This window comes from Nylanderia fulva, unplaced genomic scaffold (assembly GCF_048542155.1).
Source record: "Nylanderia fulva isolate GAGA-0341 unplaced genomic scaffold, ASM4854215v1 Scaffold6, whole genome shotgun sequence".
Lineage (NCBI taxonomy): Eukaryota > Metazoa > Arthropoda > Insecta > Hymenoptera > Formicidae > Nylanderia > Nylanderia fulva.
The window spans coordinates 3109310-3134618 of NW_028190698.1; the positions used below are offsets into that span (position 1 = coordinate 3109310).

At 32.6% G+C, this 25309-nt stretch overlaps 6 protein-coding genes and 1 long non-coding RNA gene across 13 annotated transcripts; 2 read left to right on the forward strand and 5 right to left on the reverse strand.

Annotated features, from left to right (window-relative positions):
* The first annotated feature begins 408 nt into the window (after positions 1 to 408).
* Positions 409 to 1539, forward strand: Saysd1 (SAYSVFN motif domain containing 1). Its single transcript, XM_029317275.2, has 2 exons — positions 409 to 650; positions 737 to 1539. Exons 1-2 carry the CDS (start codon positions 504 to 506, stop codon positions 1076 to 1078), a joined length of 489 nt encoding a protein of 162 aa, XP_029173108.2. The 5' UTR covers positions 409 to 503; the 3' UTR covers positions 1079 to 1539.
* A 167-nt stretch (positions 1540 to 1706) lies between these two features.
* LOC114942022 (uncharacterized) lies at positions 1707 to 4615 on the reverse strand. 5 transcript variants are annotated; one of them, XM_029317296.2, is made up of 8 exons: positions 4295 to 4615; positions 3708 to 4059; positions 3405 to 3562; positions 2796 to 3017; positions 2579 to 2730; positions 2294 to 2420; positions 2135 to 2216; positions 1707 to 1974 (listed from the first exon to the last, which is right to left on the reverse strand). In XM_029317296.2, the coding sequence occupies exons 2-8, from the start codon at positions 3980 to 3982 to the stop codon at positions 1779 to 1781; spliced, it is 1212 nt and encodes a 403-aa protein (XP_029173129.1). In that variant the 5' UTR covers positions 3983 to 4059; positions 4295 to 4615; the 3' UTR covers positions 1707 to 1778. The 5 variants fall into 5 exon arrangements, with proteins under 5 accessions (XP_029173129.1, XP_029173146.1, XP_029173137.1 ...); XM_029317313.2 differs by having other exon boundaries at positions 2294 to 2450; positions 2796 to 2972; positions 4295 to 4614; XM_029317304.2 differs by having other exon boundaries at positions 2294 to 2450; positions 2796 to 2975; positions 4295 to 4614.
* A 2728-nt stretch (positions 4616 to 7343) lies between these two features.
* Positions 7344 to 11226, reverse strand: LOC114942145 (uncharacterized). Of its 2 annotated transcripts, XM_029317453.2 has the most exons (5): positions 10943 to 11226; positions 10678 to 10819; positions 10405 to 10578; positions 9148 to 9487; positions 7344 to 9082 (listed from the first exon to the last, which is right to left on the reverse strand). In XM_029317453.2, exons 4-5 carry the CDS (start codon positions 9394 to 9396, stop codon positions 8135 to 8137), a joined length of 1197 nt encoding a protein of 398 aa, XP_029173286.2. In that variant the 5' UTR covers positions 9397 to 9487; positions 10405 to 10578; positions 10678 to 10819; positions 10943 to 11226; the 3' UTR covers positions 7344 to 8134. The 2 variants fall into 2 exon arrangements, with proteins under 2 accessions (XP_029173286.2, XP_029173292.2); XM_029317459.2 differs by lacking the exon at positions 10405 to 10578.
* Positions 11227 to 11330: 104 nt separating this feature from the next.
* LOC146720848 (uncharacterized) lies at positions 11331 to 12633 on the forward strand. The gene is made up of 3 exons (XR_014925928.1): positions 11331 to 11450; positions 11892 to 11978; positions 12362 to 12633. It is a non-coding gene; the product is annotated as an uncharacterized LOC146720848 (long non-coding RNA).
* A 2112-nt stretch (positions 12634 to 14745) lies between these two features.
* On the reverse strand, positions 14746 to 23931 carry LOC114942130 (uncharacterized). Of its 2 annotated transcripts, none has more exons than XM_029317445.2 (5): positions 23252 to 23930; positions 23017 to 23160; positions 20547 to 20621; positions 20395 to 20459; positions 14746 to 16108 (listed from the first exon to the last, which is right to left on the reverse strand). In XM_029317445.2, the coding sequence occupies exons 1-5, from the start codon at positions 23570 to 23572 to the stop codon at positions 15052 to 15054; spliced, it is 1662 nt and encodes a 553-aa protein (XP_029173278.1). In that variant the 5' UTR covers positions 23573 to 23930; the 3' UTR covers positions 14746 to 15051. The 2 variants fall into 2 exon arrangements, with proteins under 2 accessions (XP_029173278.1, XP_029173283.1); XM_029317450.2 differs by lacking the exon at positions 14746 to 16108 and adding an exon at positions 18402 to 19928 and having other exon boundaries at positions 23252 to 23931.
* On the reverse strand, positions 17057 to 18658 carry LOC114942174 (uncharacterized). The gene is made up of 2 exons (XM_029317475.2): positions 18611 to 18658; positions 17057 to 18423 (listed from the first exon to the last, which is right to left on the reverse strand). The coding sequence occupies exons 1-2, from the start codon at positions 18656 to 18658 to the stop codon at positions 17470 to 17472; spliced, it is 1002 nt and encodes a 333-aa protein (XP_029173308.2). The 3' UTR covers positions 17057 to 17469.
* On the reverse strand, positions 20631 to 23000 carry LOC146720849 (protein GVQW3-like). Its single transcript, XM_085487810.1, has 2 exons — positions 21596 to 23000; positions 20631 to 21527 (listed from the first exon to the last, which is right to left on the reverse strand). The coding sequence occupies exon 2, from the start codon at positions 21506 to 21508 to the stop codon at positions 20813 to 20815; it is 696 nt and encodes a 231-aa protein (XP_085343936.1). The 5' UTR covers positions 21509 to 21527; positions 21596 to 23000; the 3' UTR covers positions 20631 to 20812.
* Positions 23932 to 25309: the final 1378 nt, after the last annotated feature.

Below are 25309 nucleotides of genomic sequence, written 5' to 3' on the forward strand. Positions count from 1 at the left end.
ATAATTAATTATTTATTAACCTGTTTATTAATTCAATTTTTCTTGAGAAGTTTTCTAGTTTTATAGAAGTAGCTCGTAATATATAGTACAAAGATATATTACATACAGATAGATCTTTGCGCATTTCTCTCGGCGGTCGCTTGAACGTAGCACTTCTACATAAAATAAAAGACGCTATTTTCTAGGCTGTCGAGATATACTTATACATGTGCGAGGGAGGAAAGTATCTTATTTATCTTATTATGCAGAAAGACAGCTGAAGCTGAATCTATATATAATATATCTATCTTCTAAGATACGAAAGAAGAAAAAGAGCAAGGAAGAGTTGAAATGATTTGAGTTATCTCGATATGTCGAGAGTCGCAAATCGATATATATCGATAAATCGCGCGTCAGCGCGCTCACGAGTCCACGAGCGCTCATGAAGTCACGAACAGCTGATTGTCAGCAGCTGACGCGTCAATGTTGCTGTGATGCGTTCGTTATGATCGCGCTTAATCACAATGTCGGTAAATGAAAGATTAGAAGCCTACCGGCGCAAAAAACATAGAGAGAAGATGATGAAGATGATAAAAAACACCGTGATAAACGCGTTTTCGTGGAATCGCAGTGATGAAAAATCCGCCGAAGAATTGACGAAAGACGAGGAGGTGAGGTTATGCCAGATTATCTTCGATCCATAAGGTTTTCTCGGCCTCTTCTCTTTGTAAAAATTATGATTTTTTTCTGTTTCAAGGTTAAATTATGCGAACAGCAGCTGGACATCCAGGATGACGTTTCGGAAGATGTTTCGTTAGTGGATTCGAAAAGTACAGTTATAACCAAAGTAATTTATTTATTATATTTTTTGTTATGGATTACGTTGTATGCCATCGCGCTGGAATATCAGTTCGGTGCTGTTTATTTCGTATTGTCGGCTTTGGTCTTTATTTGCCTGAACACCAGATCTGGACCGAAGCGACGAGGTGAGCCGAGCGCATATTCTGTCTTTAATCCGAATTGTGAAGCTATAGAAGGGACACTTGACGCGTCGCAATTTGAGAGGGAAATAAGATATGGTGTAGGCGGAGTGCGATGAATTAAGATAATATGAATATATATATAGATATATAATTAAATATTAAGGTGGACAATGCATTTCAAATTATTTAATATAATTGTGTTAAAATATAAGATCAGATAAATGCATTAATATATGTTGCATAATGTAATTCCTTAAAGATATAACTTCCCAATTTGAGAAAATTTTCTATCTACATTAAAATATTTTTATCATAATATAAGGAAAATTTAGCGTCTTTTATGTGAGACACAAATCAGGAATCACAACTGTATAACTTTAAAGAGAAAGATACGAAATGTGAAACATATATTAGACATATGTGAAAATAGAAATAAGAGAATTATATTATACTATTTTTGTACTTTAATACTTATTACAAATATAAATATATATTTTATTTTGTATTTACCTGCAAAATAAAATCATTTATTTATATGGCCAGACAAAATAAATATAAGATAACAATACAAAGTAAAGCAAGTGTTTAAAATATTCTTACATTAATACAGAGAATCGATTTTTTAAGGAAATAAATTTTTTTCCTTTACGAGGAATTTAAAATTTAATAAATGTCATGATTCAGTCTATTTTACCACTTATATTATTCCACATATAAAAATAAAATAACGAAAAATATGTCACATACATTACACAATGGATGATGAAGATGATTTATATTTATCTAGCGAAATCTCCCAATGTTGTTTTTTTTCTTCTATTTTTCTTGCAACATTTGTATAGCATCTTCGTAACATTTTGCAATTTTTTTGAGGTTATTCAAAGTTTCATTAGATTCGAGTTGTGCGAGAGCAGTCAATTCATCGATTCTCAAAGCAATCGAATGATCGAAGCATAAAAGCGTCTTGTCCAGGTCCAGAAGCAAATCATTCCAGATCCTTATTTGTAATGTCCTAAAATGTATCGTCGTACTATAATATAAATTTTTTATGTTACATCCTAAGATTATTTTTTTAATAAATGTAATCTTAGTGTCGTGTGATTTATTGATATCGTCATTTTTATATAATAAACAGAATTTGTTTGAGTCATTAATTGATACGTTATATTTACTGAGTAATCTCGGTCGCGTCAATTTTTGCATTAAGATCCTTCACCGCGGTAACTAAATCTCTCGACGTTCTCTTCAATGTTTCTGAAAAAATAATAAAAATTTATTGTATAATTTTCTTTAAGTATCCTGCCAGATACGTAAAAAGAATGAAAAATTACCCTTCACATCCTGAAATTTTTTACTGTTGATTAATTCCAATACCTCGTTAACGGTTTTATTAAAATACTTTGGTTCCCATTGAATAATTATACTTTCGGACAGTCGCCACATAGTCTGACTAATCATCTGCGTCAGTATTACATGAGAATTACCATCCTTAAAAAAAGGATAAATAATACCGAGATATTTTCCTAATTAATATTATCACGAATTAAGAATATACATAATCGAGATCTAATGTATAGCATACAAATGCATTTACATCGAATTGAAACCACACTTACGAACGAAAACGTCACTTGCGGAATATTCAGAAGAATAGGACCGATGGACATTTTATCATGGTCGAGATATGTCCAATTACCATTAGGGATTGTCTTGACGGCTTCGACGGCTATTGAGCGTATCACATCGGATCCGGATAAAGTCACGTGAGCTAAAATCAGAGAATTTCTATGTATTAGCGTTTATGACATAGAATTCCTGGAAGTTTGTACGAACTTTGCCTTGATTGATCGTCCAAAGATACGTAAGCCACGGCTTTTCGCTGTATAAAAGTAGGCAAGGAGTCTACACAAGCTTTCCGGAACGTCAGAGATACACAGAATATCAGACTTCGTCGTGGCCGCCAATCGTGCGCGGAATAAATTCTGTCCAGGACCTGCGCTAATTCTAGAGCTACTGAGATATTGTTTTTATTAACCCATAACATAACATATCTATCTGAAACAATTTTATTGAATAGGATAAACAGACGAGATCCTGTGAGGCAGAAATATATTAGTATTCTCCTGTCTCAAATAAGATACATGCGATGATGCGATGATTTAAAATTATCGCGGCCTCTAAAGATTATTTCACGCGTGATTCTAATCATGAAATAAAATAATATACAATAAATAACAATAATAAAATATTTTCAAAATTGCGATTAATTATTAAATAAAAATTATTCTATAAAAATATAAACGCTTAATTAAAACTATTTTCAGAAGAATACAACAATAGGAAACACATTTTTTTAGAAGTTAATATATGTAACAAAAATTTTTTAAAATTTATTTGATTGAAATAAATTTAATTGAAGCATTAATTAACTGAGAGACTCACCTAGTTCTCGCGAGCCGCGAATAGTTGCACGAACGTAATCCTTATTATTGATTACTTCGTGAACGAACGACAAGTTGGAAAAAAACTCGTTGATGCGTATATTTTTTTTTCGTACATTATCTCTTATTAAATCCGGCGTCTGCAAATTTCCAATTGAACTAGAAAACAAAATTATTTATGACGAAGAATTAAATCAGAAATTATTTTTAACAATAAATACGAAAATTTTCTATATTTTAATTTAATTTTGCAGTCATTTTTCTATTATCGTATTTTGTAAGGATAATATTTGGAGATACGTACGTTGTATCGTAATCGAACGAGGCTTTCGTCAATTCTAAAAGCGCCACTTGCTGAAGATGTTCCGTCTTCCGCAGACCATTTCCGGCCAACTCGTCGCGTGTCTTCTGCATTTGAGTTTCCATTGATCTCTCGGCGACGAAGCGGCCTAGCAGAAAGCCGCAGAGAAGACAGAGAAAACCGACCGAGAAGAGAAACGAGACACACAACCGTTTCGTTACGTATTCGCTGGACTCGCCGATATTGCGGGTCATCTGAAAGCTGAGGACTCGCTGCATCCTCGTAAAATATATTTCTCGTGGAAATTTCTTCGAACGTAGCTTCTTCCTGTCTTTCTTCCTCTCTTATGTCATGCCTCGTCGAATTAAATCATATTTGCATATGGTGAAAAAAAATGAAACAATATGTTCTGACGTTGTTAAATTTTATAAATACAATTTGTATTTTTATTGCAACAAATTCACTTTTGACTATTTCTAAACAAAATCCACGTGTATAGATCTCATTATTAAATCACTGTTCACGTGAACATAATTAAATCTGAACAACTACGAGAAAATTTAATTAAATACGATAAAAATATAAGGTACCTTTGTAAAATATTTGCGCACAAGTCTTAATTGTTTGATGAAAAAATCACAGTTGCGGTATTCACTTTATCCTGATAACATTTGCGATTATTAAAACAATGACAAATCATTGATTGACTTGGTATCGCGCACTCGGTCACACTCTTTGTCTTCGCGCAGGAAAATCGTTCGTCGGATTTAATCGTAAAGACAGTCAACCTGACAGTTTTCCGTTGTCTCTGTCGTCACCAAATATTGCGTGGGTCCTCGAAGATATATTTTCCGCCTCTTCGACGTCTTACGTTTATTTTATTCTCGCGTCAGAAGAGCGTGCGCGTCGTTCTCGTTTTTGCTTCTTCGGGGGAAGATAGAAAGGCGAAAGGAAAAAAAGTAAATAATGCACAGTATATGCAACAGCAAGACTTATTCTCGAATCTTCACTTTTTTTGCGTGGTTATTGATAATATTTCGGAGTTTTAATTCTTTTATTTTAGAAATGTATCGAGTTATATATTTTTCAAATTATTTAAAAAATTATCAAGCTTTGGAAATTAAGCTACAGATAATTAGGAAATACGATAACGTAGATAACATCAGATTTAATTATTGGGAAACAGAATAGAATTGTAAATATAAAAAAAATTGATGTGTTTTTAATTTAACCGAAGTATTTGAGAGGCAAGATTACAGGATTATAAAAATTTATTACAGATTACAATACGCACATATACATTCATACATATACGCATATACTATTATCGTTTCTTTGGACACTGCGTAGAGACGTCAGGACTGTAGACATCCCAACTTATTTCGAGCAATAATACGATGGCGGATTCATTTATAAATAGTTTTCGATGTATTACGTGCACGTGCAAGGTTGTTCCAACTAAAGCGCGTTCTATGCGGATTTTCGAAATATACACCGATTTTTCACGTGTATATATTAATAACAATACCGTGATTTTAAATATATTCGAAAGTTATTCGTCTCAGAGAAGCGCGTCGAGAGAAAAGAGAGAAATAGAGATTATAATTAAATATCATCTAAATCAAACTAAATTACAGCCAAAGACGTAATAATATTTTAAATTTTATTTGTTTATATCACAATTAATCTTTATTTCTTTCCTTTTTCACACACACACACAAACAAGCTTTATTTATAAAAATTAAATTGATCCTTACGTCGCAAATTAAATTTAATACAGATGAAAATGAAAATAATGATCAAGATAGATACAATTATCCCTAATAATTAGCACTAATATAAATATTTTTAAATTCTAATATATCATAATGTTAGAATATATTTAATTTTATAATGTTTTCTAAAATGTCATTTTTTAATGACACTAATTTAACTTTTATCTTTAATTTATCTTATTGTTAGTTTCTCACATATTATACAAAAATTAATCAATTTAAACATCTATGTATATAATATGTATTTATGCATCTCTGAATTAGAATTGACGTAAAAAGAGAAATTAATATAAACGTTTTTCTTATATTATTTCCTTCAAATGTACCATTCTTTTTTAAATTATATATATATATATATATATATATTAATTATGTAATTAAATATTTACTTATACTTTTATACATATGTGTGTTGAGAAAGAAATAATTAATCGAATGAAAAATTATTTCTTCGGCGCTTTATATATATTATTTATTATATATGTATCATGTGATAAATTCATACACACATATATGTATATGTATATATTATATTTTTTATAAGGAAAAATAGAGGATATGCTTAGGATTTTCAATGGTTTTCACACTCGACTTTTTACATCTAAATTAGAGAACAATTGTTCTCTGAGTTTTTTAGACACGAACGTTATACGTATTGGTGGCAGATTAACGACTAATTGGTTCCGTAAACCTACGTTTTCAGGTCGATATATAAATTTTCTATCGAATCATCCGATGAGATATAAACTCAGTGTGATCACAAGCCTAGTAGATAGGGCTATTTTACTCGCTGACCCTATGTTTCACGAAGAAAACATTAATATAGTCAGAAGAATTTTTCGTAATAATTGTTACCCGTTAGCGGTTATAAACAAAAATATTAACAAAAGACGTAGGGCGATTAAATTTGACGGTAATCTTAGCTCATTCAACCAAAATAAATTTGATGCGCGAACTTGTATAGTGTTGCCTTACATTAGAGATTTGAGCGAGAATATTACGTGTTGCATTAATAAAAATGGAATTGATGTAGTATATACCGTTCCAAAAAAATTAGACACACTGATGAAAAGAGGAAAAGATAGGATAGACAACTTAAAAAGAACCGATGTCGTGTATAAAATTGAATGTGCGAATTGTGATTCTACGTATATTGGACAGACAAAGAGACATTTAGAAACGCGCATCAAAGAACATAGAAATAATATCAAAAAAGACACTACATTGCGTTCAGTCGTTAGTTTGCATCGGACTTGCAACGATCATGAGTTTCGTTGGGATTCTCCAGTGATTTTGCATCAAGAAAAACAAACAAGAAAAAGAGAAATTGCAGAAATGTTTTATATAAAAAAACAAAGTAAAAGCATTAATTTACAGAAAGATACGGAGAATTTTAGTGGGATTTATGATCGTGTTTTTGACGCTATTTAAATTATTTTTATTTTTACCTATTTATTTATTTATTTGACTTTGTTATGAGGTTTTAGATTGCGAAAGACACATTAGTTTTGTCTCGATTTTTTTAACGCGTAGTGACTAAGATTCTTGCTAACTGTTAACATCTATTTATTTCTTGCTTACTTCTGTCAATTTTACATTGTTCATTAAAACAATGGTGAATATTGTCGGTGGTATGCAGTGAATTTGATTTACTGATTAATTTATTATGCATTTACGTTTGATATGTAACATATTTTTGTACATGAATTTATAATTATTTGTTGCGATGAAATAATTATTTTTATAAAACTTTTTATAGATTTACTTGAAAAGGGCTGCAATGACAGCCGAAACGTTGTATTTTAACTAATATTTATAATAAATGATTGCCAGTTTGGTCGACTTTTACCATTGAGGAAAGATTTTTATTATATTTTTTGTACATTACTGCAATAGATTGTTTCTTTCATGTTGTGTTTCATATATACAATAATTATTATTTTATTATCTATTAGCAAATATGTGAATATTAAAAAATAATTTGCGTTGAAATATCGCATGTCCTGGATTTGCATAATTTTTTTTCTAACACAAACTAACTACGAAATAAAGAAGAACTTATTGTTAGTATTAATATATAAATGAATAAATATAATTTGAATATTAATTAAAATATCAATTCTCATTGATGCTGTACTGCTAGCACACATGTCCAACGATTTCATATTTTATGTCGTGTTTCTATAATCACACTCTACACTCTTCAAGTTGTTAATAAACTTTTGTCATTGAACCTTCCGTCATAATTTTGTTATACATATATTATTAGTACATAAAAACGTCATTATGTGTATTACGAACATCATCGATTTCGCAGACAATTTTTGAGAGAAGGTTCTAATTGAAAATATAAATGTAAAAATTTCTTATACAAACTTTACACATAACCTTTTGTTTAATAATTTCGAATTATTAGTTGCTTTGCATTTACATCAAAACTCAGATAAATCTCATTTCTGTCTTTCTTGAACGTGAATGTAAAAAAAGACAGATGTGAGATTTATCTGAGTTTTTAAGTAAATAAAAAGCAACTATTATGTTCGTGTACATATATTCATATTTAATTTCAATTGTATCATGTAACTATAGAAAATTATTAATAGAACAATAATTTTTGAATTTCAGACATTGAAAAATATTTTAATTATACGAAATTCAATCGGAATCAGTATTATCTGGATGGCAAGGAGCGTAGGGAGATGAGCTACGGTGATTGTCGAGCTGATTTTGAGTCTTGAAGCTACAGCCGCATTCACACTTGTAAGACATTTTCTCGGAGTTTCCATCGTCTTTACCCTTACCTTTACTTTTACCATTGTTATCTTCACAGTCGCGTAAGTGTGCTTTTCGACTTGTTGATGTTTGCAAGTCTTTGCAATATTGTTTGTGATTATCGAGTTCTCCTATTAGTCTAAAGCTCGCGCCGCAATGCTGACACGAATGTGGCTTTTCTGTGGAATGCACAGTACGGATGTGTGTCTTTAAAGAACCTTTCGTGCTGAAATATTTCTCGCATAGTTCACACTTGCGGGATTCATCATATTTTTTTTGCATGAACTTCTGTACGGAATCATTAAACATATATGATTGCGGACCGCTTATTCCCGTCGAGTAAGGTTCAAGTGTACGCTCGACTCGACCTGATCCTGGCAAAAACCCCCGGGTCTTTGCAGACCCATAACTAGAAACCTCAATATCTACCTCAAAATTTTGGCGCAGATATGGCTTTGTGGAATGTGCATTCTTGTAATGCGCAAGCATAGTAGATCTATATTTGAAAGTCTTGTTACATTTGGGACAAATTGCCTTGTAGTCCGTGTGCGTCAACATGTGGCTATTCAACCTCTCTTTCCGGCGAAATGTCTTATTACAAATCTCGCATGGATACCTGGTATTGTTCCCATGCATCTCTCTCATGTGTATTTTCAAACATTCGTTAGATGTGTATGTTTTATCACACTTGTCACAAAGGTACATCCGATTGTTCATATGGCGACGCAGATGTATCTTCAGGCTAGCATTTGTTTGAAATCTTCTAGTGCATATGTGACAAGCGAAATCCCCCTCATTGACTTTACGTAGATATATACGTTCACTGCTTACCTGTAAACAAAAATTTGTTTACAGATTTCGCAAGCCCATGTATCATCGTCGGATGCGACACTTACAATTCTGGATTGTTCGACATTCTCTTCCAGATTCGCACTAGATTCGCTCAGCTTACGTTTCCTCTGAATGTACTCCCCTTTATTGCTGGTGCTCGTCTGTATAGGAGAATCGGGAGCTTCGTCCTCCGTTTCATCGTCTTTCTGCTTGTTATTGTTTGATTTTTCCGTCTGAGTATAAAAATCGGCACATTCGTCTTCTGTATTTTCATTATTCTGCTGGTCACTTTCTAATTCATCCGACGAACGCATTTTGAGAAATGTATTTATGTGTTAAAATTGATTGTTTCCAATATATGTAAGAGATTCGGTTGTTTAATCGTGCTTAATCTGATTCCTTAATCTGAAGAATAAAAATTAACCACACATTTGTGTTATCAAACTATCTTTATGCTACAAATTTTTATTATATTAATTTACGGTAATCTATCAGTTATTATTAAATAAAAATTATTATTAAAAACTGAACAAAGAGAAAGATTTTATTGTGCAAGATAAAATTTCATATTTTTTAGAAAGATTTAATTTACCGTTTACTTTCCATTATTTGATAAATATTGCATTCACTATTATACATTTATAATAACTTTCTAAAAATAATATTTATATTTTACACGTAAAATTAATTTAATAAAAATATTAGTCTTAATTAATATACTGTAAAAGCAGTATTACATATATATATATATATTGCTAAAGCAGATTTTTTGTAAAATAATTGTAAGGAAAAAGAGTTCACAATATAGTAAATAAAAATTACTTATTTATAAAAGGTAAAAATCTTCTCTCGACCGTACTGGCAAATATTATTTATTCAATCACAACGTTTTGACCCTTTTTGAGTCCTTATCAAGTGATTTGTAAAATTAAAAATAAAATTATAATTCTAAGATGTCAAGAACGAACATAGTGTCGGTTTGACAACACGTCAAGACTCTTAGACGAGTTATTGGAGACTCCAATATGTTCGTTCTTGACATCTTAGAATTATAATTTTATTTTTAATTTTACAAATCACTTGATAAGGACTCAAAGAAGGGTCGAAACGTTGTGATTGAATAAATAATATTTGCCAGTACGGTCGAGAGAAGATTTTTACGTTTTTTAAATTCTGTTAGGCGATTCTCAAATATCTACGTTCTTATTTACTTATTTATAATTTTATATTTGTTAAGAGGAAGTAATGTATAAGCACATAAGTGAGGGCATGAAGAAAAATTTAGTTTTATTATTTTAAATAGTTAAATGTGTTGTATGTACTTAGAAATAAACGGGCTATAAGAGCCGAATGTTTGTGCGCAATGTACAAATGTATTGTAATAGTGATTAAACAAGTGCACTTTCAAATCAGTAGATGTACCCAATATTCTCCTTTTTGCGTGTGTATGTATAAATTCAGACACACACATAGACACGACAATGTCAGATATATTTCTAAAAATTTAAAACTTATAAGATAAAAGAAATGTCGTTGATCTACTTGCTTGCTTATTTTTTCTAATAATTTTAGAATATTTTTTGAAATCTACTTACAGTTCTTTCTTTGATCAGCTTTCTTCTGATTTTTATACAAACTTTACTGCAAAATTTAATGTCAATTTCCAAAATTACGAAATATTACACAGATTATTGTTATTTCGTGTGATAATTCCATGTATTATTATTTTGATAGCACCTAATCGAAGCATATTTTTCACTTTACTATTTTCATTATAATTATAGTCAAAAAGTATAAAAGATATTATTACTTTGAATAGAATGACAAAATTATATCAAATATAATTTCCGCATAAGTTACCTTTTCGGCAAGGTTCTCCTTAATCTGTATTTTATTTGTACGTAACCGTTTATTTTTTCCTTAGTATATATCTCTTGATCTTCCTTTTCACCTCTTTTACTTGTAGATTTTATCTAAATGTGTTTCGATTTTGCTTCTCTGAATCAAGAATTCGCACAGATACGTATTGTTAAAGGACACTTATGACAATAATTTGACTAGGACGTTATAGCGGGAATGATTGTTTTGATTCTGCTAATACGAACTTTACCGGTCTGTATTTTATGTACAATGTTATATGTCTTATTCCCCGGACGTATCCGCAAATAAACTTTGAATATTGTTTACGTTTAAATATTGTGTACGTATGTATAATGAAATTTACTTCGCAGTGAACCAGTATAAAAGATTGTGTTTCTTTTGATTAACTAACAATAATTATCTGTTCTATCAGAATAAGAAACTGCAAATGTGGATACAATATCAAAAGTCTTCGTCAGAATGGATCAGACAGCATCAGTTTCAAATCGTACTTAAGACGAAAGCGACAACTATACGTTATAAACGTTCAATTTTTTAATTAATTCTATAATGAATCACATATTTTCGAAGATATAATGTTTTTCATCGTTCGATTGCAATTTGTCGTACGATTCATATGATTTACATTTTAATATATGTGCAATTTAATTTTTGAAAGACACACTTTTAAAGCATTCGAACATTATAAATATTTCTTTTAAATTTTCCCTTCTCCGACAACTATAGATAATTATAGACAGCTTTGAAATTTAAATTGCAGAAAATCGAAAAATTTATTGAAATAGTAGTGCAAATCACATTGTACGTTTTACATATACGCTGTTTAAAGAGATATATTTTGAAAAATATACAATAAATTCCACTTTCATATTTACACCTTCTAAAAATCTTTACAACTTTATAAAAAAGTTTTGCATTGTTTCTTCAGATATCACGTGCCGTCGCTGATCGATTGAAAAGAGGCTCGTCGATTAACATGTGGAGCATCAAAATTCAGAATACCTCAATTTTTCCAGTATGTGCTTTTACCTGAATATATCTGCAAATTATAAATGTAGCAATATTTCAAACATAAATATTTTGGTTAATTTATCGTGCGCACGTAAAAGATTTTTTTTCGACTGTAAATATCGAAAAATGTTATATGCATATTTTGTCGAACACCATTTTACTATAGATTTATATCAAAAGTTTATTAATTTTTTTATTTTTGATTTATATAGAACATTCTTTAATTATTCAAATATCCTGTAAATGTATTGCTATTATTTAAGTGAAGATAATGATGTATCGTGAAAGATATTTAAAGCTCATTTATCTTTAGTCACAGATAACAATAAAAATACAATTTTTAATAAAAATTGAATTTATTTCTACGTCTTGCAATTTTGTTTACAGTTGAAAGCTGTATTAATTTTGATCAGACGCGACAGAGAGGCATTATAAGGAAAGGCATGACACTGCAAATTAATAAAATAACAATCAATTTTCGACAAACGCATTTTAAGAAACGTATTAATGTGAGGTAGTGAAAGTAGATTGTTACCAATATATGTAAGAAAAATGATACTTTTTGGATCCTCGTTGAGTATATCGAATTCGCAGTTTGAATCGAACTTATTTTATTACTGCAATGTGCTTTCTGGCGAGTATTTTATAACTTTATTGAATCATGGTCACTTGTTTAATTATGCTAATCTGCTTTCTCAATTTGGAAAATAAAAAGTAACTATTATGTTTGTTATCAAATTATTATTGTATAAAAATTTTTACTGCATTAGTGTAATTTACGTGATTCATTAATTATTAAATTATTAAATTTATTAAAAACCGAATACAAAATAATATGTTATAAATAATATTTATACATATATAATACATATAAAAAACTTAATAAAAATACAAATTTTTATTATACGGAAAAAGCAATTATATTTCCACAACAGATCTTTTATTAACTAAAAAAAGGGTTTCTTGACGTAGTGAATATTTATTATACCGAATATAAATAATTTTCGCATAATTTACCTTTTTTCGCAGGATTCTTTTAATCTGTATCTTATTTGTATGTAATAGTTAATTTTTCTTTCACATATATCTCGCTCTCGATTTTTTTTTATAATATAAATTATTTATTTATAATTTTACATTTGTTAAAAGGCTTTACATTAGTCTTAAGCCGTACTGCTTACGTTTTTCTATGCGGCACAGCTTTATATTTGTAAATTTTTGCATTGATATGTTTTTTATTTTATATATATACAATATATACAATAACTTTTATTCTTATTTTATTCTCTAGTGAATAAAAACGTATTTTGCGCTTTGAAATATTGCTTTTCCTATTTTACGTGATTTAATTTATAATTAAAATAATAAGTATAATTGCAAAATAAAGAAGAAACTAAATATTTATATGATTGAATCAATATTTATTTTTAGTATTTATTTTAATGTCTATTTTCAATAATACTTTACTGACGATACCTGCCCCAATAATTTCATGTTTTGCGTAAAAATAAGTCTTGCCTACAGTGCATGAATAATGTATTAGTGCATAATAATATTTATTGGAAAACTATTTATTTAAAAGATATAGATTTGCATCAAAATATTTAAATTAAAAATATAAATTTAATATTTTTTTTATATACACATTTTTATTCTTGAAATTGTATTTTAGTATTCTGGATGTTATTTACTTATTAAATTGTATAATTTTATTAGTAACAAAAATTAATATCAAGATTGAGAATTAAATGACCACTGGCTACAGTTAATGATGTTATTTATTGCATAAACAACGTTTTAATCCTAGAATTAAAAATTAATATATATATGTATATATAATCATTACATATTTATACGTGTATACGTACTTACATTATATACATATATAATACAATATAGTGTAATTAATAATTGTGCAAATTAATAATTTAATATTATTATTAATATAGAAATTATATACAAGTAACATTAATTGATAACATTAAAACTTTATTAGATAAAACGAAAAAAACCTGGGGTTGCAAGTAAGCGTTGAAAAAACTAAATATATGGTCACTGATAGAATCCAGAGTATTCATAATTGCGGAAGCTTGGTCATTCGAGATAAAATGTTTGAGCGGGTCAGCAATTTTAAGTATTTGGGTTCGATTTTAAACCAAACTAATGAAATAAGAGAAGAGCTTAAGAAAAGAATTAATTTGGGGAATGCTTGCTTCTATTCGGTTAATAAATTACTCGGATCGCGAGTGTTGTCTAAGCGTTTAAAAATTAGAATTTACAGAACGATTATTTTACCGGTAGTCCTTTATGGCAGCGAAACGTGGTCACTTACGTTAAAAGACGAGAAAAAATTTAGAGTATTCGAGAATAAAATACTTCGAAAAGTCGTGGATGCGAAGCGCGATGAGGAGACGAGCGAATGGAGAAAACTGCATAACGTAGAATTACATCGATTATACAATAGTCCAGATATAATTAACGTCATAAAATCACGCCGATTAAGATGGACAGGCCACGTGGCGCGTATGAGTAAGGATTGAACCGCATATAAAATACTAATTGGTAAACCTAATGGGAAAAGACCATTGGGTAGACCAAGACGTAGGTGGAAAGATAATATTAGAATGGATTTTAACGAAATGGGGTACGAGGGACGGAAGGATCTTGCTCAGGGATGGGAACATTGGCGAGATTTGGTATTTGCGGCAATGAACCTTCGAGTTCCGAACGCCAGTTAATAATAATAATAATAGCAATTATATACAATAGTATAATGTAATAATTTATAATTATTATTGATATTAATCATAATAAATCACAAAATTTTCTATGAGAAAAAATTTCATTGTACATTTTCGTTATTTAGAATTATTTTCTCTTTTTTAACGTATATACATATATAATATGTGTGTATATACACATGTTTATATATATATATAGAGGTATATATCCTAATTTCGGTTATGCTACTTAAAATTATAAGATTATAGGTTTGTAGGAGAATAATTTTGGAATGTGTTTTTGATTTATCAAGAATTATCTGCAATTACTCGAATTTAATTCGAATCGTACTCGACTCAACTTGATTCTTGCGAGTATCCGCACATCCCTAATCTTAGGCGTTCGTGACTTTTGAGATAACGTTTCTGACTGAAGCTGGTGCCGCATTGCTGACATGTATATGGCTTTTCCTCGGAGTGTATACGTTTGTGCCTGGTCAAGTCGTTCTTCACGCCAAAACCCTTGCCGCATACGTCGCACATATGATTCTTCTCACCTGTGTGCACCGTCAAGTGACCCAGCATCTGCTGTTTCCAGCGGAATCTTTTAGCACAATAGATGCACTTATGCGGAAACTCGTCTGTATGAGTCTTGCTATGTATATAAAGGGACGCTTTAGTCTTGAACGTCTTGCCGCAGATGTGACACACGTAAGGCCGTTCACCAGTATGGATACGCCGATGGTCCTCCATGACGGTCTTCATAGCGAAACTACGGCCGCATATATCGCAAGCGTGATCCTTCACGCCGAAGTGAACGTGCTTCAGATGATAGTACATACTACCGCCTTGAATGAATTGCTTGCCACAAATATGGCACGTGTACGATTTCTTTCCTGTGTGTGTGCGTACATGAGCGCAGTAGCTTTTTCGCGAGGGAAATTTTTTATTACACGGCTTGCAAATCATTACCGTATCATCGATGGATGCGACCCTTTTGGTTTTGGATTGTTTGACATTTTCTTCCAGACACGGATCCGATTCATTCATCTTAGCAGTGCATTTCCTCGGGAGGTCCTTCGTTTTTTTCGCGCAACTTGCATACGTCTGTTTAACAGGGCTAGAACTTTTCTCCTTTATCAGCTTGTTTTTCTGCTTGTCGGTTGTCGATTTATCCATCTCACATAAATATATTTTAGAAAATATGTTTGTGTGAGAAGGTAAACTTTCAATTGCTTCACCATCAGCAACATTATTTGTAGAAGAGGAGATATTCTTTGGATCTTCGTCGAGCGTATTAAATGTTCCAGTTTGGATCGAAATAATTTCATTGCTGTGTTTTCTGGCGAGTTTCTTGTACCTTTGTCGAGAGTAACTATGGGCTGTCCAATCATGCATAGTCTGATCCTTTAATCTAAAAAATAAAAAATAATCACATGTTTGTTATTGAACAATCTTTATACTGGAAATTTTCATTATATTAGTGTAATTTCCAGCGTTTTTAATTTTTCTTATATAAAAAAATTTATTAAAAATTATTAAATGTATTAAAAAAGATAAATAAGATTACATTGTCCAAGGCAACATTTTTTTGTGAGAGAGAAAGATCCGTTTCACTGTTTATTTTCTATTATTTGATAATTTGCATATATATTATATATCTATAATAAAATTGTGTATATAATATTTATATATATATATATTTCATATAAAAAGAATTTAATAAAAATATAAATATATATTGTGAAGGCAATTGCACTGCAAAATTAGATTTTTAATAAGAATGAGAAAAAAGATTTTATGATATATAAAAAAAAATATAAATTACTTTATAATATAATTAATACTTTATAATTATTTATAATTTTGTATTTGCTAAAAAAGGTAATGTATATATATAGTAATCAAACAAAACAATATAAAAACATGAAAATTCATTATTTTGCTTTTTGAATAATCAAATGTATTATTATCACTGAATTCCATATCAATATGAATTCACTCCTTGCGTATACATATATACACATACATATAACAATGCTATATATACTTCAAAATAATTAACACTTCTAAAATATAAGTACAATTGTCATTTTAGTCGTTCTATATATTTTTTTTGGTAACATCTAATTGAAGCTTATTTAAGTTTAATTTTTTTGTTTTAATAATAATTAAAAATCTAAAAAAATATCTAAAAAATATTGTTTCTTTTTTAATAATAATAAAATTATATTCAGTATCAACAATTCTCGTATAATTTATTTTTATGCAAGATTCTTTTCAATCTAAAATACAATAAATTAATCATTAAATTTAATAGATCTATATAGAAAGGAAAAGATTGGAGCATGAGAAATCGAGATATTATTTAATTCTTTTATTTTTTCATATCCAACTTATATACATATGTATAAATTATAAATTATATGGTCATTTTAAGTCTTTTAAAATATTCAACAAATTTTCGAGACTCTGTAATTATCAATTTTTCGAGATGTTGCTTGACAAGATGCTGTCGCAGAAATAGGACCGTTTTGTGTCAAATTTTAATAAGCATGCATGTAGAATAACTAAATGACTTTATACTGTATACGCAGATATTTATACAATTTCTTTGATGCACAGAAATGTTTGAGGCAGTATATTAATATTAGATTTTTACCATGCTTTCTCATATTTTTCAATCCTTTCTTAACGATCGGCACTTTGTACAACAATGTTCTACGTCTTTTCCAGACAAATAAACTACAAATGAATAATAAATTCCTTTAAAGTCTACGTGTGCATGTTTTTATGAGAGTTTTCGCAGTGCCTTTTCAAATAACGTTCTTGGGTGAATCCGGCGCTGCAAATGATGCAAATATGTGATCGTTGATCATTATGAATACGTTGATGACGAATAACGCAATTCTTGCTACGGAAACGCTCGTCGCAGATATCGCAAGTATAAGGTTTTCGATCGGAATGCCAGGACGCATGCTTGTCTAATTCTTGCCTCCTGCGGAAACCGCGGCCGCACTGCTCGCAATGATACGGCAAAACTTTGGAATGATAGAGCCGGTGGACGTGTAAGGACGCCTTCTGTTTGAAGGATTTGCCGCAGATCTCGCACGAGTGAGGTCTCTCGCCGGTATGGGTGCGTCTGTGTTCGTCCCTCGATGCCCTTGAGGCGAGACCGCGGCCGCACACGTCGCAAATAAAATTCTTGATGCCGTCGTGGACGTTGCGCACGTGCCTATTCATGCCGGACGCCGATCGGAAGCTCTTGTCACAGGTAGGACAATTATAGGGTCGCGCGCCGGTGTGAATATTGTGGTGGATCAGTAGATTATACGAGGTAGAGAGAATTTTTCCGCATTCTTTACACTTGTAAGAAGTGCACTCCTTCTTCGTCATCTTCGAGCGAGCTAATTCCGGGTGTTTAACTTTCGATGTTCGTTCACATCGTCCTATATTGTCTCGAGGATCCATCGTGTGAGTCTTTCGATGTCTTTTCTCTTTCTGTTTTTTTTCGGAGCTGTCCAGGTCCTTTCGCGATTCCAATCTTCCGTTGAGATTATCGAGATCAATCAATGATGGAGATTTCTTGCTGGATATCATTGAATGAACTTTCTCGACATTAATCGAGAATCCTTCCATATCGGATTCGTAGTCCCTTTGCGAATTGTCTTCAATATGTCTCGCCTTCTCATTCGATACTCGACACGTCCATCTGAAAAGAGAGTCAGCCTGTTACTTTGCAGCGGCCGAACGCATTACGAAACCTCATATGATGATGTATTAGATGATACTTTCGTTTGTAGATGTATTGACAGGTATCATAAATGTAGCCCGTTTTTACAGATTCATTCGTTGATTGTAAGATTATTGATTAATAGTTTCAGGCATTTGAATCTCCTTTTTCATCGTATCTTACAATATTGCAGCAAATTGCGTGTCTTTCTTTCTGAGATTTCTCTAGCATTTTCTGCAATCAATGTCGAACTTTGCGCCGAATTATTTTTGTACTTTATCATAACATTATTTGTCTCTAGAGCAATACTACAGGAAGAGCGACAATCACATAAGATGTTTTTCCATTTCCGGCTCATATACGGGAAAAACAACAAAGGCAGCAGGTTTGAATCGGTTTTTCTCCCAGGGATGATGCTGAAGAGAAAGCTAAAGAGAAGAGGAGAGCGACATTGCGTCCAGCGCAAGTTGTTATCGCTAAGCACATATCTTCTCGTTAAGACGCTCGCAGAGATTCATTGTGCCGGCTCTTAATGTGATTGTTCAGATAGCGCTTTTGTCGAAATGCGAGACCGCACTTGATGCAGACGAACGGCTTGTTCTCGGAGTGAATAAGCTTGTGTCGCGCCAGTTCGGACTTGACTCGGAATTTCTTCGTGCATATGTCGCACGTGTGATTCTTCTCGCCCGTATGAGTAGTTATGTGAGCCAGCACCTCCTGCCGTCGACGGAACCCTTTGGTACAATACGAGCATACGTGCGGGAACTCGTTGGTGTGAAGTTTGCTGTGGATATAGAGGGACGCCTTGGATTTGAAGGTTTTGCCGCAGGAGTCGCAGACAAATGGGCGTTCACCGGTATGAGTGCGCCGATGATCCTCTTGCGTGGCCTTGGACGCGAACTTTTTTCCGCACAGGTCGCACATAAAGTTCTTCACCTTCGCGTGCACGTCTTTCAAGTGCCTGGTCAATCCACCGGAATCGCGAAATTGCTTACCGCATACGTGACAAGTGAACGGTCGCTCGTCCTTGTGGATCCTCATGTGGCGCAAATACGAATCCTTTAATCTGAAACACTTGCCGCACTCGGCGCACAAAAAAGATTCCTCCTTTTGCAACGCTTTGCTGGTCTTGCACAGATTCTTATCCATTTGGTTGTCCGAGATTCGATCTAGCTGAAGCTTCTCCATCTCGCACGCGATTGTTCGGTAAGGTTTGTTCTCGCGATTAGCGTCTTTTATAGAACGTTCCGTGGCGATGTGCTCTTTCTTCACCTTGGATGTCAACCTCAAGGGATCGTTATTTTTCAGTTGTTCAGACATGACGGACGGCTGATGCGCTGTGTCCATTACGGCGACACAAATCGGATCGCAGTCCTCGCTCGCTGCATTTTCGGGCTTTTTTAGGTTCCGCACTCTCGGTTGGCATCGTTTCCTGTATGGCTTCCAAAATGCATTCTGCGTGTCCGAGGACACTTTAAACGGTGTCCGGACGCCGCATGACCTGCAAAATAGCCGAAACTTGACTCCATGGTTTCGCACTTGCGGCGGACGATCGTCGATTTTTGAGTCGATTATTTTTTCGGCGCTTGTTTTTCTGGATATAATCTTTAAAGCCAACCTCCGATCGTTCGGTACTGCTTTTTTCTTTATATGCTTTGCTCGGAATCTTTCATTACGTTGTCGCAAAAATTTTCTTGGTGTGCCCCACGCCGGCAAATTGTTCTTTTTTTTCTTTTAATTAATTGATTGAGTCATCGATTATAACGCGTTACGTATATTCAATGTCAGATCGAACATATCTCCAACTTTTCGTAAGACGTACAGAAAATATTTAACAAGTAATGATACTTATATAAAAGTATACTTGTAGCGATTATAAGCAAAATTAAATTTACATAAACAAGCAGTGAGAGAAAAAACTTTGTGCTAATTGTCATATATAAATTATGAGAATATAAAATCATTACCTATTAGAGTTATTAATTTCTTCTGTACTATGCGCTTTATTTTTCTCATCGGTTTGCTGATCAGACTGCAATAAAGAAATTAAATTTAATATCTTAATACATAGAAATTATATTTTACAATACTTTATTGTAATGATTTATTATATACTTACTTGTGAATTTGTTGTGCTTGACACAACAGTAGGAGTTGTTGTGACTTTTAAATTATCCAAAGATGTAGAGTAATACTGCAAAATTAAAAAAAATATATAATTAGTATATATATTGTGTGTCAAAATGCAAAAAAATGAGAAAGGAATGTTTAATATAAATTATATATACATTTATAATTTAGGTATATATAATACAGGGTTTGTCCGGAAAGTAATGCGTCGCATTTTTTTAAAAAAGAATTTATTGATCGCATAGGTAAAACAACTTAAAATTGTTCGAAGTATGACCCTTCTGCGTCAATACATTTTTGCCAACGCGATTTCCATGCGTCATAAGATTTCTGGAACTCCTTGACTGGGATGCTGTTCAGGGAGGCCGTCGAAGTAGCTTGTACGTCGTGTGCCATGGGTCTTTCAGTACGATCCGGAGTCAAAGAGGCCGCACTCTGCCTCTTTGACTCCGGATCGTACTGAAAGACCCATGACTCATCCCCAGTGATAACGTTGTTCAGGAAATTGGGATTATCTGCACAGAGTTGCTTGAGTTCTTCACAAACTTCCACTCGGTGTTGCTTTTGCGCATCGGTCAACACTCTGGGCACAAGTTTTGCGCAAATCTTCCGCATGGCCAAGTCTTCCGATACAATCTCGTGAACAATCGTTTTCGGCAAGTTCAATAATTCCGACATTAAGCGAACATTCATTCGACGGTCTGAATTCAATAATTGGCGCACACGAGTCACATTGTCGTCCGTTCGCGATGTTGACGGGCGTCCTGCGCGGGCCTCGTCGGCGACCTCCTTCCGACCTTCTCTAAACATCTTGTGCCATCTGTTTGACTGCGATTTGGAAAGGCAATCGTCCCCGAAAACTTTCTTGAGCATTTCAAAAGTTTCCAGCGGCGTCTTGTCCAGCTTCACGCAAAACTTTATCGCATAGCGTTGCTCTATCGTTCTCTCCATCACAAGTTCGACGCGACCACTAAGCAGAGGTTCACAGAATAAGCCGTCCTAACCCTCCAAGCGCATGGAAACAATTGAGCGACCTACCGTTGGAAAGCTAAGGGTACCCCCCTTCCTCCCCAACCGGTCCCATCGCTCTGCGATGTATAGTCGCGTCACAAAAAAATGCGACGCATTACTTTCCGGACAAACCCTGTAGTAACGCGAGAAAAACGAGGATACCAAAAGAATATGAATGGAAGAAACGAAACATCAATGCTCGCAACACCGACGTTATAATCGCGTGTGTGAGTATAACTACGTGAATGAAAGAAAGTACGAGTAACAGAATGAAGACATAAATCACAACGATAAGAAACTCGATGACAGCTCGGCATGTAGTTTCACACCTCGAAGTGCGAAGTGTGATGTGCGGCAACTAAAAATTGCAAAGGAAATGTCGGCATATCTTTTTTAGATTTTATCGGCGTATCGAGTTTCAGTAAGGCCGCGCGAAGCTCGAGCTCGAGTAAGCCTTTTAAAGAATTAAAGCGCGCAAGAAGGATGTACGCGAAGAAATAGAGAAAGATGCGAGAAAAAGTCACTCGAGTCCGCGCGGACATGCCATATAAGGAGTTAGAGATACGCGAGAAAGAATGAGACGCGATGAAGAGCGAAAAAGACACGAGAAGAAGATCCGAAACGCCAATAAAAAGCGATGTTTCGCCAATAAGACGAGCTTATTTTGCGAGTCGACGAATTTCAATTTTTCTATTGGATTTAATGGTCATTGCTCGATAACTCCGCGCGGACTCCACGTGGTCTTTATATGGTTTTTAAATCAGGAAAGTCAGTATGACATACGGATTGCAATGCATCTCCGATACCACAATTTTTCCATTAAACTATGGGAATAAAACAATTATGATTATTTACGACTCCGCGCGGATTAATTAATACATGTATTAAGAAATCCTTTGTCTGCTCCTTACCAGCTCTATTCTTTTTCTAAATAGATTTTAATATTCATTAGAACTCCAATTTTATATTAAAATTAGAACAACACAAGCGCGCACCTTTCTTTGATTTTATGTTTAAAAGAATATTTTCAAAAAAAATAATATAAAGTTTGTTTAAACTCAATTGATATTTTTTTATAGAAATCAACTGATTAAAGCGTTAATTTGCTAATTAATTTTTAAAATAGTAATATGTTATAAAAATTAAAATAATGTTTTAGATAATATGTTGTCTTTAAACTGGATTAATATTTTTGATAGTTATCAGCTGATTTCTGTCAATAAATATTAATTCAGTTAAAACAAACTTTATATTATTTTTTTGAAAATAATTATTCTGTTTAACATAAACTACAAGAATGGTGCATGTACCTATGTGTAGCGCGCTTGTTGTTCTACTGCAATAAAAATTATGTTTTATCCTCTTTTATCTTACATCTTAAATTGCAGTAATAGTATATTAAAATTTAATTTTAAATAGATTTTCGTTAACAATCACATCTAATTTACCTGCTGTTTATTTTGCAACGTTTCTTGCATTTTCAGCAGCTTCTTCTCCGCACTTAGACATCCCTCGCTTAGATCGTGCCAGGCCAGCAACGTGTCTGCGCAATGATGACACAATTGCAATGGCAGAGTATCGCTTTCAGATACCTGTGGAGTAAATAATAGCGTATAAATAATATGTCTTTACCGAGACAGTCGAGTGCTTAAAACTGCACTTTATTAAGTATACTCTACACACGTGTATCGGCAAGTACTTGAGTATTTTACTAGGCAAGTCGTGCTCCGTTCCTTCGCCCTTGAAAATGGGTATCAGATTATCGCAGGAATTGGCGCACGTCCTGCAGAAGTGTATCCACGCGAGGATCTCTTTCGTCTCCTGCTTCGTTTCCTCGACATTCTCTCCAGAGAATCGCTCGCCCTGGTCCTGCGAAGAAGCCAGAAAGAAATCCTCGGTCTCCAACTCGTTGCATTCCTGTTGCGTCACTATATTCTTCACGGTCTCGACTAGAATGGTGTCCTCGCCGGAGGATTCCAGCATCGCCACGTTTTTGGATTCCATGCCGACGAAGACGACGACCACGTGTCCGGCACGGGATCACGTCGTCGAGTAGTCCGAGAGTTCGTTCACTGCGCAACTTCGGCCGAAACGCGTTGACCAATGTAGCAAAACAGATTTCGTGAATGATACTTGACGTAGGAACAGTGTTCGACACTTTTCTCCGATTTTTCATCCGCATTCACAGCCGTTCGGCAGTTCCCCGAGCGATACTGAAAATAGGTTTTGGCCTTTAAAAACATGGAATGCCATAGGACGCCATAGGACGCCAGACATTAGACGCAGCATATCAACATCAGTGCAGACGTATGGTGAAATAACCATCTTTGGGATCTTTCCTGCTGAACTGGTATGCACTAGTTCAAAATTTATCTTTTTTGCTCCACATTGGAAGGAAAGAGATAAATTCTGAACTTAGTGTAGCCAGTTCAGCTGAAAAGAACAGATGCGGTCTGAATGCGCTTACAGCGCTGAAAGCATATCGCTCTATCTTCGTTTGATATTCGTTGTAAAACGAAGACAGATGATGCTTACAGCGCTGTAAGCGTATTTCGGACCGCAGTTTAGGATCCGATTATTCGAGAAGTTGCTCAGACTGGGAACTATATATGGGAAGCGCGAATATTTGAAATGTTATTATATATAGACGTATAATGTATATATATGATATAATAGGTACTTTAGTAATCTCGTACCAAGAGATACAGTTCCGAAGAATTAATTTTTCGTAATTTTTCGTGCTTTGGCTCTGTGGCCGATTTAGAAAACATTATATTTATATTGTTTATATTGAGAGCCGATAGAAATATTTATTTCTGAGATTATTCTTTTGTTTTAGATAATTATGATTAAAACAAAAAAATAAAAATTGATGTTTGGTGTGCTTTGAAGTCATCAAGAAAATAGTACATAGAATGATCACGTGGATAATGACAAGATTCTGTGTAATATTTTATAATTTTGGATATTAACATCAAACTTTGCTGCAAAGTTAAAAAACTAGAAAAAAGCTGATAAAAAAACTGTAAGTAGATTGAAGAAAATATTTAAAAATTATCGGAAAAAAATGTGTATCAAACAAGGTCACAGATATTTTTAATATTTAAAATATTTTATAAATTTAAAGTATAAGACAGGCAATAAGAGCCGATCGCGGAAGACAGTGCGTTATCCTAACGAAACTAAATTTTTTCATTAGAATTAAACATCTGTGCACAAGGCACCAAATTTTACTTGGTCACTGCCAAGATTTTAAAATATGAAATAATTTCATCTTTGAGATTTAATTTCAATAATTCTTTAACCCCCCTACGGAAATAAATAAATGCAAGAGAAAAATATAGATCCGAAAGTCGCTGAATCGGGAATCGAACCAGAGACCTTTCGAGCGAATATATATATATATATATATATATATATATATATATATATTATCATCATTAAGCAAATTAATTCACTTTTGTTTACATTCTGTTATTTGATAAGTATATTACATATAAAATTATTATATGCATATTTATAATAACTTTTTGTAAATAATATTTACCTATATATTACATATATATAGGCATATATATGAAAATAATTTTATAAAAGTTTTAATTATATTAATTATATAATTCTTAATTATTTATGTATATAATTATTAATTTCAATTATATTATAAAAGCAATTATATTGTAAAATTAATTTTTTTTTATTAATTGGAAGAAAAAAGAGTTTCATATAATAATGATACAT